This window comes from Dipodomys spectabilis, unplaced genomic scaffold (genome assembly GCF_019054845.1).
Source record: "Dipodomys spectabilis isolate Male_0828 unplaced genomic scaffold, ASM1905484v1 ptg000210l, whole genome shotgun sequence".
NCBI lineage: Eukaryota > Metazoa > Chordata > Mammalia > Rodentia > Heteromyidae > Dipodomys > Dipodomys spectabilis.
Genome location: NW_024870887.1, coordinates 5,112,772 through 5,128,523, shown reverse-complemented (window position 1 = coordinate 5,128,523; position 15,752 = coordinate 5,112,772). Strand labels below are relative to the sequence as shown.

The window sequence follows — 15,752 nt, the reverse complement described above, 5'->3', positions numbered from 1 at the left end:
GCTGAGACTCTGGATTCAAACATTTCTAGTCCTCTTTCCTCCCTTGACTGATACAATATTCCTGTCCCACGCTAGGCTCTCAAGGTCACCTATCTGATGCTAGCTAAGTAGTGTCAATGTTTTAAATTGTCAATGCCTCTGTTCCACAAACGTCTGCTCAGCATCTACCAGAGGCCAACGTATGATTTGCAGTAGTGGAATATAGTAATGAGCATAACCGTGGTAGATTCCCAGCCCTTGATCGATGCAGAGAAATGATAAGCAAAAACTTGCACACCACCAAGGGTGGCAAACCCTAAGGGGGAACATAAAACATGAAGGGTATAAGGAGCTTCTGGAAGAAGGGTGCATACCAAGACATCATTCTTACCTGCCCATACCCAGCCATCACTTAAAATTACCCACCTTTGATTGCCCTGAAATATACAAAGCTTCTTAACAGTAGACGATTCTATTTTATCTAAATTCAATGTGTCATGTTTCAGTCTGTATAAAATGTCCAACCTGTATGAAATAGGTAATCAATCTTACAGAACTGTAGAAACTCGTCATTAAATGACTCTGCCCATCAGAATGTAACAGGAGTGTGGCTAAAAGGCACTGTTTTACTCATTGAATAAAATGCATGGTACTTTTTAAAGATCCTTTACAGGATGAAATAAATCTAAGCATTTCTATGAAATAGGGAAGCTCAGAGCACATGGCCCCTGACTCCTGGAAAAAAGAGAGAGCTGCAGACAGGGTAAATGACACACTGCTATGCAAAACCAGACAGCTTCCCTTTTATTAATGCTCAAGAAGTAAACGTTCAGTGGCATTTAATTTCATTTCAGTGGCGAAATACAAATGAAAACACTGATTTGTATGGATAGTTTATGTAAACATACACATGACATGGATTTAATCATCCTAATCTAAATATGAAGAGAACAATTGTGGGTTGGTTTTTTTTTTAACCTCCAAAATCCACTCAGCATTGGCATGACTTTCTAACTTACACTGTTTTATATTTAATGGGAAGAATTATGGTCACTCAAGTTCATTCTACTCATGGATTTCATATTAAGGTATAAATAGTTTTTAAAGAAATAATCTATATAATAAAATAAGTTTACTTTGAATCATAGCACAGTCATTTTCTTCATTCAATAAAAATATTCCTTGGTTATAAAGCAGCCTTATTTTGCAAGTGCATTTCAGGAAAATAAGTCTAACAGTATTTGAAATACCACACTCAAAAAAAAAAGGCAACCAAGTGACAGAATTTTGATTTAAAACCATATATTGCAAAATAGTTCAGCCTGTTATATTTCTAAGCACAAAGCAAGCTCCATTCTGAAGGATACTTTTAATCTTATAAAGCAAACTGTTCCAATATTTCAGTAGTAGATTTAGGTCTAAATATTTACAATAAAAGATAAATCTTTACACATATAGGACAGAAGTTTCAATATACATCAACGAGACAAGGTTACATCACTGTTATGAAGCCTAGTTTGTTAACATGTGCTCAGGAAGAGAAATGAAAACACAACAAAATTCAGCAGTCTTATAACCGCCAAACTCTCCCAACACTAGAAACAGAAAACAGTGACCACAGCAAACACACCAGAATGAAAAGTTCAAAAAACATGAACATTTACACAAATAACCAAATACAAAATGCCCTTTATATCTCCAAAAGGTGAAAGTGCATCTTATATTTATCTATTTTATTTTTATTTTTTTGGTGACACTAAGGTTTGAACCCAGGGCCCTGCACTTGCTAGGCAGGTGCTCTACCCCTTGAGTCCATGCCCCTAACCCTTTTTGTTTTCATTATTTTTCAGAAAAGGGTCTTGCATTAATGCCAAGGATAGCCTGGCACACCATTCTCTGATTTATTCTTCCTACATTGCTGAGATGCCAAGTATAATATCAAACCAAGCTTTTTATTGGTTGAGATGGTGTCTGGTCGACTTTTTGCCCAAGCTGGCCTCGAACCCTTATCTTCTCAATCTCAACTTCCCACACAGCTGGGATCCCAGGCATGAGCACTGTACCAGTAGCATCATGTTTTAAAAAGTGCTATGTGTTTGTGTTATAGATAAATCCAATGAAGAAATAAAATAAGTATGTGCAAAAATTCATAAATCTTAATATTGGTGGTTTGTAGTTCATACACGAGACGGTTGACCAACAAGAATGAAAATATCACGCTACACAGAGGAACAGAGTTCTGAGCTAAAAGTTAGGAAACCATCCCCCATTTAGTCTTAGTTCTGTTAACCAACTAGTTAGCTGGCTATTTGGCAATTAGGTGAGAAGTAGAGCCAGACAGTTCATTCACCACTCAAAGTCTAACACAGCTTTCCATGAGCCTTTCCTCAAAGCACAAGTGACAACCACAAAATAGAAGAAAAAAAAAAAACACACACCAGGCACCAAGTTACCATTCCCTTAAAACACTTATTACAAACAACGCACAGACAGAAAGAAAAAGTCCAAAAACACTTGACAGGAAGAGGGCATGCAGAACATCTTTTCACAATTACAGCACTGGGGAGACTCCAACATCATGTGCACGAAAAACATAGGAGGAAAATCGGCCCATCACCTAGCAGGGTGTTTTTCTGTCTTTTGGGGGGAAAAAAAAGTTCCAGGATTTTCCTGGGACATCAAGCTTTTAAAGCTTTTTAAAAGTGCTTTTTTTTAGTTTTGAAATTGCATTTAAAAGAACCATGATTTTTCAAAGTTCCTATTTGTGACCTACAGACTCTTTCTTAATTACAATAATGGTTTTTAGGACGGTAATTATACCTTTTTTAAATAATGGCTAGTTGAACTAGATAAAGCAGCCATTAGCCATAGACTGTATTTTATACTATACATATGTATGCATGTGCATGTGTGTGCATATGTATGTGCATGTGTGTGCATGTGTATGTGCATGTGAGTGTGCATATGTGTGTGTACACACCCACACACACTGTCATCAAACTCTCTAGAACTCTAAGTCAACAGTTCTCATCCACCAGCTTTGACCCATTAATCCCTCGGTAGGTCACCCTGCTGGGCCTCACGAGGACTCCATGGTTTGGTTTGCAAGTGAAGTAGCGTTTGTCACCCACGGCGCCATCGTTTTTCCCTTTGGCGCTCCGGAGCTCCAGTCCCAGCCAGATGCCTGCAGCGAAGTCGGTGGGGCCCAGGTACCTAACGGTGGCCATCTCATTGGAGCTGGTGAGCAGGACCTGCGCGCCCTCCTGCAGCTTCACGCCGCCCTCCAGCCCGCCCGACGCGGTGGCGCTGCTCCAGCTGCGCCGCAGAGCCGTCCGCGACCTGCCCGGGGAGGGGCGGGGGAGGGGGGGGGGGAGAGGCGGGGGGAGGGGGGGGGGGAGCAAGAACAGGTCCTTAGACACAAAATCCACCTCCCTGTCCACAACCAGAGGCGGAACTCGTTATCCTAAGACACCAAATGCTTTATGATCCTAACTTGTTTTTAGTAAATTCTAAATGGCACTCTTAGAATAACATTTTTTTTCTCTTTTGTCTGTTTTAATCCCGCCCTGACCTGGATTTTAAATGTACACTGCTTGATACACACACACACACACACACACACACACACACACGCGTGCTTTCATTGAAAAAGCAACTGGGAATGGCAAACATAGGTGACTACTATCAATATTAAAAATAAAGCAAGAGGAAATGAAACTAGCCTTTTTACTATGGGAAATAAAAATTACCGTTTGTTTAATGCAAATGTAATTCTTTATATGAAAACTAATGGTTAAAAAAAAAGTTAAATCTACACCTTTGGGGAATAAGTGCAGTGGGGAAACACAGACGGCCCTGGGTATAGATCTCTCTTGTCTGAACGCCAGCTGCCCACCCCCTCCCACCAACACCAAATGGGTCTGAGGGCCCTGAACTGCCCTGCAATGCATTTCCTTTCCCTACAATATAATATTTACTTGGTGTTCCATAGATCCCTTCTAAGTACTCACCACCTACCTGACCCTGTAACATGCAGGACTTGCCGGTGAATTCGTCCCAAGTCAAAGCCACAACCTCCCCCACAGCGCCCTGGATTGTAAACTGGAAGTAACCATCCTGATAGTCACCCACAGTGCCCTCTGACCTGAGACCCTCCAGAGAGCTTACCTAGAACCACTGATGCTACCTGGAGTCTTCCACCCAGGTCCCAAGGTAGCTCTCCTCCCACAAAACAAAACAGAAACAGAAAGAAGCCCTTCACTCCTTCCCCACCACAGACACTAACACCTGCTGTTCAAACTGCAGAGACCTGACTGAGAACAGAACCTGGGGTCACACTTAAGTTCTATTACATTTTCTATATTTTTAGTTATACCATCACAATACAGAATACCTCATTTGTTCCTGTCTTTCTGTCACCCACCCTGAATGAAATCAAGAAGGCTTTAACCTCATGGATAGGAATCTAAGGCTCAGAGATTTACTCTAAGCCACGCTTGCTAATAACAGATAAAATTCTAATTAGAAAATACTTCAACAATCATTACTATAGCCCAGCACTGATGCTCACATCTGTAATCCTAGCTACTCAATAGGTTGAGATCTGAGGATTATGGGTAGAAGCCAAGTTTGAATAGAGACTGTGAGACTCTAATTTCCAATTAACCACCAAAAAATAAAAAAAAAGCCAGATGTGGAGCTGTGGCTCAAGTTAAAGGAGAGAAAAAAAACAGCTCAGGGAGAAAGCTTGGGCCCTAAGTTCAAGACCCAGAACTGACACACACAAAAAATCATTATTATACCATGCACAAAACAATAAATTTAACATAGAAATATATAGTATCTGTAAAAAAAAGCAGAAATATTTACTAAATACACAAAAGAAAAATGTTCCTATTCTTAGATAACATCAATTTGTTGGTTTTTCTAAATTCACACCAAATGGACAATTTTTTGCAATCTCACAAAATTACCATAATTTTGCATGATGAATGACTAAACTATCTCTTCCTGAGCACTTACTATGTTCATAATGCTTGATCACATGCATTACCTCATTCTGCCTCATTCAAAGAGTAGCAGAGGTCTTATGACCTCCTTCAGAAGAATTACCACAAGCTCAGAAAAGCTAAGCTGTTGGCGTCAGATCCAAGAGGTCCAAACCGTAACAGGTCACAACCATAACAGGTACTAGTATGTTGAGTGATAATGTCAAAGCAAGACTGAAGGTACCATTGTGTTAAATTATAAAGTTACAGAAATTAAGACAATGTGCTCATGAACAAGATTTATATTAGCCAGGAAAGGTATTTTAGAAAAATATAAAACACACATAATTACTTGATGTATGATAAAAAGTAAAACTTCAAAGCCATGAGAAAGAAGTTAGCACTGAACTATGGATGCTGTAAAAATTAATTGAGATAAATGTAATTCTTACACTCATATGCCAAAATCCAAGAAATTAATGCTATTTGTTAATTTTCTAGATTCACACAGATGGATTTTTTGCAATCTCATAAATAATGTTGGTATATAAATTTTCTTTAAAAAAAAAAAACCTTGGGCTGGGAAGGTGGCTCAGTGGTAGAGCGCTTGCCTTGCATGCCTGAGGCCCTGGGTTCGATTCCTCAGCACCACATAAGCAAAAAGGAAAAAAAAAAAAAAAAAGGAAGTGGCACTGTGGCTCAAGTGGTAGAGTGCTAGCCTTGAGCTGAAGAGCTGAGGGACAGCGCCCAGGCCCAGAGTTCAGGCCCCACGACCGGACCCAAAAAAATAAATAAATAAATAAATAAAAATCTTGAAGAAAATAAACCTGCATATTTGCCCTATATCAATCATACAAACACAAGGTAACGAGAGGAAGAGGAAGAGATTCATGTTTTAAAGTCTGGAATCCTTCAGTGGACAAATGGATAAAGAAAATGTGGTATATATACACAATGGAATTCTGCTCATCCATCAGAAAGAATGATGACACCATTCATAAGGAAATGGAAAGACTTGGAAAAAACTATATTAAGTGAAATAAGCCAGACCCAAAGAAACAGGTTACATAGTTTTCCTTGTTTGTGGTAACTAGAATGTGCCTACAAGTCAACACACTGGATGGTAAAAGAAAAAAATACACTAGGGCATGATAAAATATACAGGTCTCTAAACATTCACACAGTGAGACCAAAGGAGGTTATTCATAGGAACAGATCACAAAGGCTCAAGAGCTATATGCATATGATTTTGTGCATATTTTTAAATGAACTCTAAGAAATGGAAACAGGAGGGTTTTATTGTTGTTGCTGCTGTTTTTTGCTTTTGCCTTATTAGCTTATTTGTCTTTGGGATGGTAAGGGGGCAGCACAGAAAAAGTAGGACAAAGAATGAACAAATATAACAGTGGCACTCACTAGACACTATGTGGAAAATGAACCTTACAACTTGTGGGTGGGAACTGGAGGGGGGAAAAAAAGCAGAGAGGGAGGGAAGTGGTAATATGGTTCAAAAAGAAACGTACTCAGGGCTGGGAAGGTGGCTCAGTGGTAGCGTGCTTGCCTTGCATGCCTGAGGCCCTGGGTTTGATTCCTCAGCACCATATAAGCAAAAAGAAAAAAGCCGGAAGTGGCACTGTGGCTCAAGTGGTAGAGCGCTAGTCTTGAGCTGAAGAGCTGAGGGACAGTGCCCAGGCCCAGAGTTCAGGCCTCACAACTGGACCAAAAAAAAAAAAAAGAAACGTACTCATTACCTAATTTATGTAACCCCTCTGTACATCACCTCTCTAATAACAATAAAGTATATTTTTTTACAAAAAGGTCTGGCATTTATTTTTATTTAAATTATTTTTTCACTTATTATAATGATAAAAATGTTTTCATATCACAGAGTAGTATTACAAAATAGTGCAAACGTTGTTGAGGAAAAGTACTACTAAAGATTATGAGAAGCCAGGCACTAGTGGCTCACGCCTGTAATCCTAGCTACTCAGGAGGCTGAGATCTGAGGATCACAGTTCAAAGCCAGTCCAGGCAGGAAAGTCCGTGAGACTCTTATCTCCAGTAAACTACCAGAAAACTGGAAGTGACACTGTGGCTCAAGTGGTAGAGAGCTAGCTTTCAGCTGAAGAGCTGAGGGACAGCGCCCCGGCAAATTCAAGCCCCACAACCAACAACAACAACACAAAAAAGATTATGAAATTATGTTCATGATATATTAAGTGAAAAAGCATTCTTAATGGCATACAGAATATGATTCATCAGCTCAGATAGAAAATTCACACATCTGTTAGGGGAAAAACATGAAAAAGTATAAAGCAGAATGTTATTAGCAATCATCTCATCCAGGAGACAAAGTTATAGGTGACCTTTGTCACATTCAGTTATCATTTAATTTTTCAAATATTGTACCATCAACTTTCATAAACCAGAAAAAGTTTATAGAAAGAGAAACCAGTAGGTGAATTCAATATCTAAATCAAAAAAATAATGGTATAGGTAAACTACACAATGTGTTAAATGATCATGATTTTAATTGAAGTATTTTAAAGCTCAAAAGCCCAGCGAATTGTGCAGCTTAGAGTCACAGTATATTTGAGAACTCTGTTTAATCGTCCCATGACTCTTATTGGCTACCTACGAAATGGCAGGCATGGGATTAATCTCTGGAAATGTGTATGTAACCGTCAGCACGGTGTTATAAGCTACAATAAAGACAGTATAAGGTGAAGAGTGTGCAGAAAAAGAAAATGGAATCTCTCCCCTCTTACGCCTTAGGGAAGGCACTTGAGTGGAAAGTGATAGTTAGGCCAGCCAGAGAGAGGCAGACAGAAAGGAGAAGCCAGGAGCATTAGGGGAGAAAAAAAAAATCACTATTAGTCTGAATGGAAATGCATTTTTTTTAATGCACACAGAATTCTGAGAGTTACAGTCCCTTGTGAAGCTATTGCCATGAAATAAAGCAGGAAAAATACACAAGTGTGGACCACGCAGGCCTCCATCTGCTGTCCTCCTGTGTCTGGACTTCAACTGTGTTGGGGAATTCGAAGACAGAAAACGCAAACATGTGACAGGAATTGATGGAACCCATGCAACTGGATTGTAAGAGTTTCTACCTAACGCACTCACATTTGAGCTCACCCCATGCCAGGGGGTGGGATCCACAGGCAGGATCCAATACGGATTGTAGGCATCAGTTCTGAGTAGCAGGGAGAAGAGCTGAGATCATCTAGTAGCGCTCAGGACACTGTGCAAGAGAGGATGTGTGCCTCGTGCCTTTCAGGCCTCAGTGACGACTATGTCACAATCTCTGGCTTGTTTTCCTTGTTACTGCCTTGATTAGCATCAGATGAGAAGGCAGAGTTGCTTCCCATCTTTCCCCATCACTTTTCCTCCGCATGAAACGCAGCCATCGTTACCATCCCAATCCTGCAATGTTCCTAAAGGATCAGAACCTGTGTGGGTTCCGTTTTTTCACAAAAACAATAACCCTCTTCTAGCTTTTCACTCATACGACGCAAATATGGCTTCTGCCCCAGTACTTTGAGTTCCTCAGCCAGCAATTTCATCGTCTCTGATTATGTTTTCCACATTTCTTCTGCAAATATCATTTATTTCTGTACAAATTACAGCAACACCACAACCAATCAACTCCACCCATAGCTGTCCAAACGCCATTCTGCCTCTCTAAGTTCAAGGGCAGATTTCCTACTCACTACCACCATTAGTCTTTGGTTTTTTTAAATCAGTGATCCCCAAACATTTTGGCCATAGGTGCTAAAAGTAAAAAGTAACAATTGATGATATAAACATACAACAGAGGGGCCCATCAGCTGCACTGGACATAGATGAAAATGAACTAAGCAACACAAAGACAGCGATGGGAGGGAGGGAATGAGAGGGAAAGAGGGAACGGCTGACACTAAGCAAAAGGAAAGAAATGTAAATATCACCTGATGTGGAAGAAATAGCTGTGTTGTCAAAGCTCACAGAATTCACAAACTTTATAGACCATGATAATGACAATTTGCCTTGTGAAGGTTAAAATGTGTTTGTGACTTTAACTAAGTATCACTATTCCAATACTGTGAAATATGTGAAATTTATGTAACCACCTAATCTCAATTTTAAAAAAAGAAAAAAATAATTGAAAGATTGAAAGCAAAAAAGAGAAGTAAATGATGAATCCTTTTCTAAGCAGTCTTGTATTAATTAGCTTTTGGTCACTGTGATTAAATGCTTGAGATTAAAAAAAAAGATGATATATCACCCATAAAGGTATATCTCTTCTCTTAAACAGTTGTTCATGCCAATTTGTACACGTACTAGTGAAGCTACAGAAAATAAGTTAATACTGCTATTCCTTTCTTGAGTGAACAGATCCTTTTGAGCAAACTTGTACCTGTTGCTCCCAGTCTTTACAAAGTTCTTTCCCTGGAGTCTATGTACCATGCTCTTCACTCCACAGGAATTCTTCCTACCTCTCTGACTTCTGAATCCTTTCTTTCCTGGTGTCCTTTCTTTTTCTTCCATTCTGCCTAAGAATTCTCCAACATCTTCCATAAACAGGAGCATGAAGTTAAACTTTATACCCTTAAACTCTTTCAATTCCTCAAGGTCAAACTTTCAAAATTGGTGATACTTTTGAGCAAGTATATTCTACATTTTTAAAATAATTGTAAGATTGTCTTAGTTTCATGGATAGCTGGCCAGATTAAATCAAATCTGATTAATTCAGTAAGGAGTTTAAGTGAATCCACCCTACTCAATGAAAACACAAAATGTAAATTCCTCCAATGTTTATTAACAAGTACTAACCTCTTAGAAGAGAAAATATATGCACTGTGCTATTTTTAGCTACTTGTGACATTTTTAATTGCGCTTTCAAAGAAGGGAGGAAGAACTCAATACAGAATCACTCTTTCTCACTTGGGTTAAAATTCTACCAAGCAACGTACAAGATACAAAATTCCACTTCTCTTTCTTCACAGAATTCCTTCACGTTCATCTTGAAAGGTGGTTTGTTTTGTTTTGTTCCTACATCTTCTGAATACTCACTTGGCAAAAGCATTTCTCCTGTTGATCTCCTTTTGGGACGAGGCAGACGTTGTGCTGAAACTTCTCCTAAACCCTAAATATCAAACTTAAAGTTAGAAGAGGAAAAACACCTATTTCCAGTCATTAAAAGTTTTTGTCAATTTCTTTTATCAATGTTCTATAAAATCAATTTCTTTGGAAAAAGCAAAGGAAGCCAGTGCATACACAGAAGGTAAAGGAGGGCCAACAAGGGGGGGTCCCTATTCTGATAGGACATGTCAGCTATCTTTATAAGAAGAGATTAGGACAGAGACACAGTATGGAAAAGACTGTATGAAGGCCTCTTAGAAAAATGGCCAATGTAGGTCACAACAAACTCACACAACCCCATACATCACCAGGGAATTTAAAATGAAAACCACACACATACTACAATGGTGAAATCCATAGGTCATAAAGTTAACTTCAACAAATAGTTAAGGATTGCCATTACACAAATAACTCTTTCACAGATGGTTACCTTTATGGAAAGTAAAATGGAATTTAAGTCCTTACCACACACAAAATCAATTCTAGGTAAATTGATAAATGTGAAACACAGAAAGAGAAAACTTTTAAAAAGCAATAGAGAGCCTAGTGCTGGCGGCTCATGCCTATAACCTTAGTTACTGAGAAGTCTGAGACCTGAAGGATCACAGTTCAAAGCCAGACTGGGAAGAAAAGTAGACTACCAGCTGTGAACAAGAAAGCCAGGAGAAATAGTGCTAGGCCCTAAATTCAAGCCTCAATATGGGTTAGGGAGAGAGACAGACAGGCAACGGAAGCGAGTATGGCAATATAGGAAATATCTTTAAATTTCCTGGGAACTGGGAGAGCACATACCTGGAATCCTAGTTACTCAGGAGGCTAAGATCTAAGGACTGAGGTACCAAGCCAACCTAGGCAGGAAAGTCTGTAAGACTTTCATCTACAATTAATCACCAAAAAGCCAGAAGTGGAACTGAAGCTCAATCAGTAGAGTGTGAGAAAAAATGCTAAGAGATAGTGCCTAGGCCTCAGTACCAGCACACACACACACATGCATATATACATATATATGTATGTGTGTATATACACATATACACATCTATAGATATTTGTGTATTAATATATACAAAAATGCAAAAAATAGTTGTGTTTTGACTAGACAAAATTTAAAAGCTTCTGATATCAAAGACCCCAAAAGAAGAAAAATATAAAAAGATAAGTCACCAACTGAGTAAGATATTTGCAACATATGAGACCAACAAAGCATTAACACTTCAAATAAACAACAAAACCTTCAAATTAGTAAAAGAAACAGCAGAGCAGCGAAGAGGAAAATAGGCAAGAGACATGAAATGGTATTTCATAAAAGAAGAAATGCATATGTATGGCCCATAAAGTGAAAACAGGCTCAATCTCGACTGTAATCTGAAAAATGCACAGTAAGGCCACATGAGAGACCATTTACACCCATGAAACTGAGGAGGAGCAGAAGCTCAGAGTATGGCTTATGGGAGTGAGTACTCCCATTGTATACATACACATATACATAGATACACATGCACACACATATATAGGTGTCTACCACTCCAGAAGAACTCCTGAACATGCATATTTTGTAATAATAAAAAACAAGATATGACCCCTAGTTAAATCAGACAATAAGCAAAGCCAAACATATACTTCTATATGGGGTAACAAAATATTTTTTAAAATAAAGCAAGGAATACTTAATATAGTCTTAGGATGGGACATGGGACATGAAGACAGATGAGAAGGGACTCAGGGACTTCTACCACACAGGTGATCCTATCTTGTGCAGCTGAGAGGCAGGAAAGAGATACCCACTCTGTGACTACATGAACTATACAATAAATAAACTCCATCTACTCTTTTATATACATATGTATACAAATACATACATATATACATATGCATACATATATACATATATACACTAATACATATGTATCTCATCATCAAAATCTATCATGAGGACAAGCAAAAAATACTTATTAAGAACATAAAATTTTGTCTCCTTACCAGGATAAGAATGATTCTGTTTATTTGAAATTTCTGAAAGAGTATCCAGGGAATCCGTTAATCTACAAGTAAAACAAACAAAGCACACCACATTAGAGTAGCTGCTCTTGAGATGGGCAATAATCAGAAGGAAGAGGTTTAAGAGGCATGTAAAAAGTCCATTTGAAATTAATTCATTTAGCCAGGCACCAGTGACTCACACCTGGAATCCTACTCAAGAGGCTGAGATATGAGGATCACAGTTCAAATCCAATCTAGAGCAACAAGAATCTGAGAGCGTCATCTCAAATTAACCACCAAAAAGCACCAGTACCAGCACTAAATAAATAAATGGATGAATGAATGAATAAATAAGTTCACATAAAATAGGGATCTGACTTCTTTTCAAATTTTCTTCAAAGATGAAACTAAAAACATGAAAATGCTTATTTTATATCAAATTTAACACATGTTGGATTAAAATGGTAAAGTACTATGGAAAAACTATTACTAACTCATTAAACTGGAAGATAGATATTAGTCAATTTTATGTTTGTGATTTTTCTGGTAAAACTGTACAGCTAAGACAATTTGAGGCCCTTTATATTTAATGCTAAGCAAAATTGTAAAGGTCACCTTCCCAATGGCTTTCTCTTCATTTTCTGATCTTCAGATCATTCTATACTTTTAAAAAGACAATCGTGACAATCTCATTTTCTTTCAACTGCTTACTGACCTGAATCTGCAAGGCTTTCATTTGTCAATCACCCCCTCCAACATACTTCATTTCCATTGAGAAATCGTGCAACTCCTGCAATATCTGCAGTGTCATCTTGCAATTCAGATGCATCATTTTAACATCATATAATACAGCACATCCCAACTGACAAGAGACTGATGGACATAAAGAATATGACTTGGCACTGGGCGGGCCCTGGTGGCTTATACTTAAAATTCTAGTTGCTCAGAGCCCGAAGCTTCTGGTTCAAAACCAGCAGAAAAGTTTGGGAGATTCTTATCTTCAACTAACCAGCAAAAAGTTGGAAGGGAAGCTGTGGCTCAAATGATAGATCACCAGCCTTGATTTAAAAAGTCAATGAGAGTATGAGGCCCTGAGTTTAAGCCCCACTCCTAGCACCACAAAACAAACAAACAAACAAAACTTAAGGAAAAGGACAGGCATTTATATGAAGTAGGGATAGACAGTAGAGAGGAACTCAATCCTAGAAGTGATCAGGTCATTAGAAATAAGTACCAAGGGCTGGGAAGGTGGCTCAGTGGTAGAGTGCTTACCTAGCATGCATGAAGCCCGGGGTTCAATTCCTCAGTACCACATACACAGAAAAAGCCAGAAGTGGCGGTGTGACTCAAGTGGTAGAGTGCTAGCCTTGAGCAAATGAAACTTAGGGACAACACCCAAGCCCCAGGTCTGGCAAAAGGAAAGAAGGCAGGAAGGCAGGAAGGCAGGAAGGCAGGAAGGCAGGAAGGCAGGAAGGCAGGAAGGCAGGAAGGCAGGAAGGAAGGCGTACCTAATGATAAGAACTAAGAAAATAAACTCTGGGCTGGGAAGGTGGCTCAGTGGTAGAGCGCTTGCCTTGCATGCATGAGGCCCTGGGTTTGATTCCTCAGCACCACATAAGCAAAAAGAAAAAAGCCGGAAGTAGCGCTGTGGCTCAAGTGGTAGAGCGCTAGCCTTGAGCTGAAGAGCTGAGGGACAGCACCCAGGCCCAGAGTTCAGGCCCCACTACTGGACCAAAAAAAAAACAAAACAAAACAAAAAGAAAATAAACTCTATGCTCATTAAGATGGTGTGTGTGTGTGTGTGTGTGTGTGTGTGTGTGTGAAAGACCAGATTTGGTTTTAAGAGAGATTAGATTTCACCTAGCCAGTAAGTTTTCTTAGAGTTTCTCTTAAATGTTGATTGATTTGTATATTAGTCACAACAAATAGTAAAAAACTATTAAAAACATAAAAAAACTAAAAAAAACTAGTAAATGACCCAAGTGTTGGTACCTAATGTCTGTAATCCTAGCTACTGAATAGGATGAGATCTCAAAATCATGGCAGGCAAGAAAGTCTGTGAGATTCTTATCTCCAATTAACCACAGAAGTGGAACTGTGGCTCAAATTTGTAGAGCACTAGCCTTGAGTGAAAAAACTCAAGAGACAGTACCCAGATCCTATGGTCAAGTCCCAAGACAAAAAAGAAAAGAAAAAAGAAAAAGAAAACGTGAAATGAAAGCTGAGTCAAGAAAGCTATCTGGAAAGAGGAAACAATGTGGGCAAAGATTTGGGAAAGGCTAATTAGAGCACTCAGGAGAAAGGTGCAAGGTCAGGTTGTGACCTGGCCCTAAGACTCTCCTGAAGCAGTCCCTAAGGTTAAAATCCTTCCATTCTAAAGATCAGTGGGGTCTTTAATGGGCTCAAAACTGGCTTGGATCAGATTCTCCTCAAAATCAGAGACCATGCCTGTTTTATTTGCTTATAGAATGCCTTGCACAGCACAAAATGCTAAAAAGACACTTAATAGTATTTGATGATGATGAATGAGACAATCAAAAGATGACAGGAAGGCAGCTGGATTGAGACAGTGGTTCTTTTAAAGGCAGCCCCAATTCTTTTAAAGAAGAGGGGGTTGCTTTTATAGGCACCACCTTAAAGAAGACCAAACCGAAGACAAGCAAAACACAAAGTGCCTCCTACATTTAAAAAAAGAAAAACAAACCACAGGGGAAACTGAAGCCACAAGAAGGAATATGACTGAACTGAACAAAGAATCAGAGTTGATCCGTATTTACCATGCCCAGAATACACCAAACTCTGCACTCTGAGGAATGGAACACAAAACAAATCCTAGCCCTCATGACCAGGAGACAAAACTTCAATGAGCCTGTAGCAAAGGGCCAATGAGGACAATACACAAGCCCCCATTTGATTCTGCTGGACTTCACTCCCAAGGCAATTGCTAGCCAGACTTGCATCCCAGGAGAGTCAAGGATGCTCTGGTAACAGGGGTAGGAGTAAGTGAAGATTGGATGTTCTGAAGGTGGGCCTTACTTTCCTCCTCTGTGAAACAGGAATCATTCCAGGGCATGCCCCACAAGGTTACTGGACTGGGCTGGAAATGGAACCCAGCCTGTGTAAGTGCTATTCATTAGCTAGTTCCTTTTTTTGTTTGTTTCATTAAAAAAAAAAAATAATAAGAAAAAAAGAGCAAAGTACTTAAAAACCGGGGCTGAGTCCAATGCCTTCATTAACTAGCCATGCAACTTTAGCTGAGCTAAAATGGGAATGATCAGGACTTTGCAGGGCTCCTGCGTTGGGAGGGGCAGAGCCATGAAAAGCAATACAATGCATAGCACAGTCTACCTCTTGGTTGATGCTCTATGAAGGTTTGCAGCAGAGATGGATATTTTCCAGCTTATCTGGCCAAACACTAAAGTGAAGATACTTAATAAACTACAAAATTTTATATGCTAATGCCTTCCTATTTGAGGGAAGGAAATAATGATGTCAAGTACCTCACCAAAGGAAATTAATACAAAAAAGCATACATAATTATTCAACAGGAAAAAATTATATATTGAAGACAAAAATAGATAGAAAAATAAACTTCAATTCACTCAGGAGCAGTCACAGTCTGGCTGTGACTTCCAGACTGTCACAGTAGATCTCGTCTTATGAATGTAATTATATTGTGCATGC

General features: G+C 39.0%; 1 protein-coding gene across 2 annotated transcripts in view; it reads right to left on the bottom strand.

The window, feature by feature from the left end:
* Positions 1 to 758: 758 nt before the first annotated feature.
* The window catches only part of Clip4 (CAP-Gly domain containing linker protein family member 4), a 61,315-nt gene continuing 46,321 nt past the window's right edge, over positions 759 to 15,752 (bottom strand). For both annotated transcript variants that reach the window (XM_042696785.1, XM_042696786.1), the window contains 3 exons: positions 12,069 to 12,130; positions 10,023 to 10,095; positions 759 to 3,318 (listed from right to left, as the gene is read on the bottom strand). In XM_042696785.1, coding sequence (XP_042552719.1) covers positions 2,997 to 3,318; positions 10,023 to 10,095; positions 12,069 to 12,130 — 457 coding nt within the window. In that variant the 3' untranslated portion in view covers positions 759 to 2,996. The remainder of the gene's footprint in view (positions 3,319 to 10,022; positions 10,096 to 12,068; positions 12,131 to 15,752) is intronic.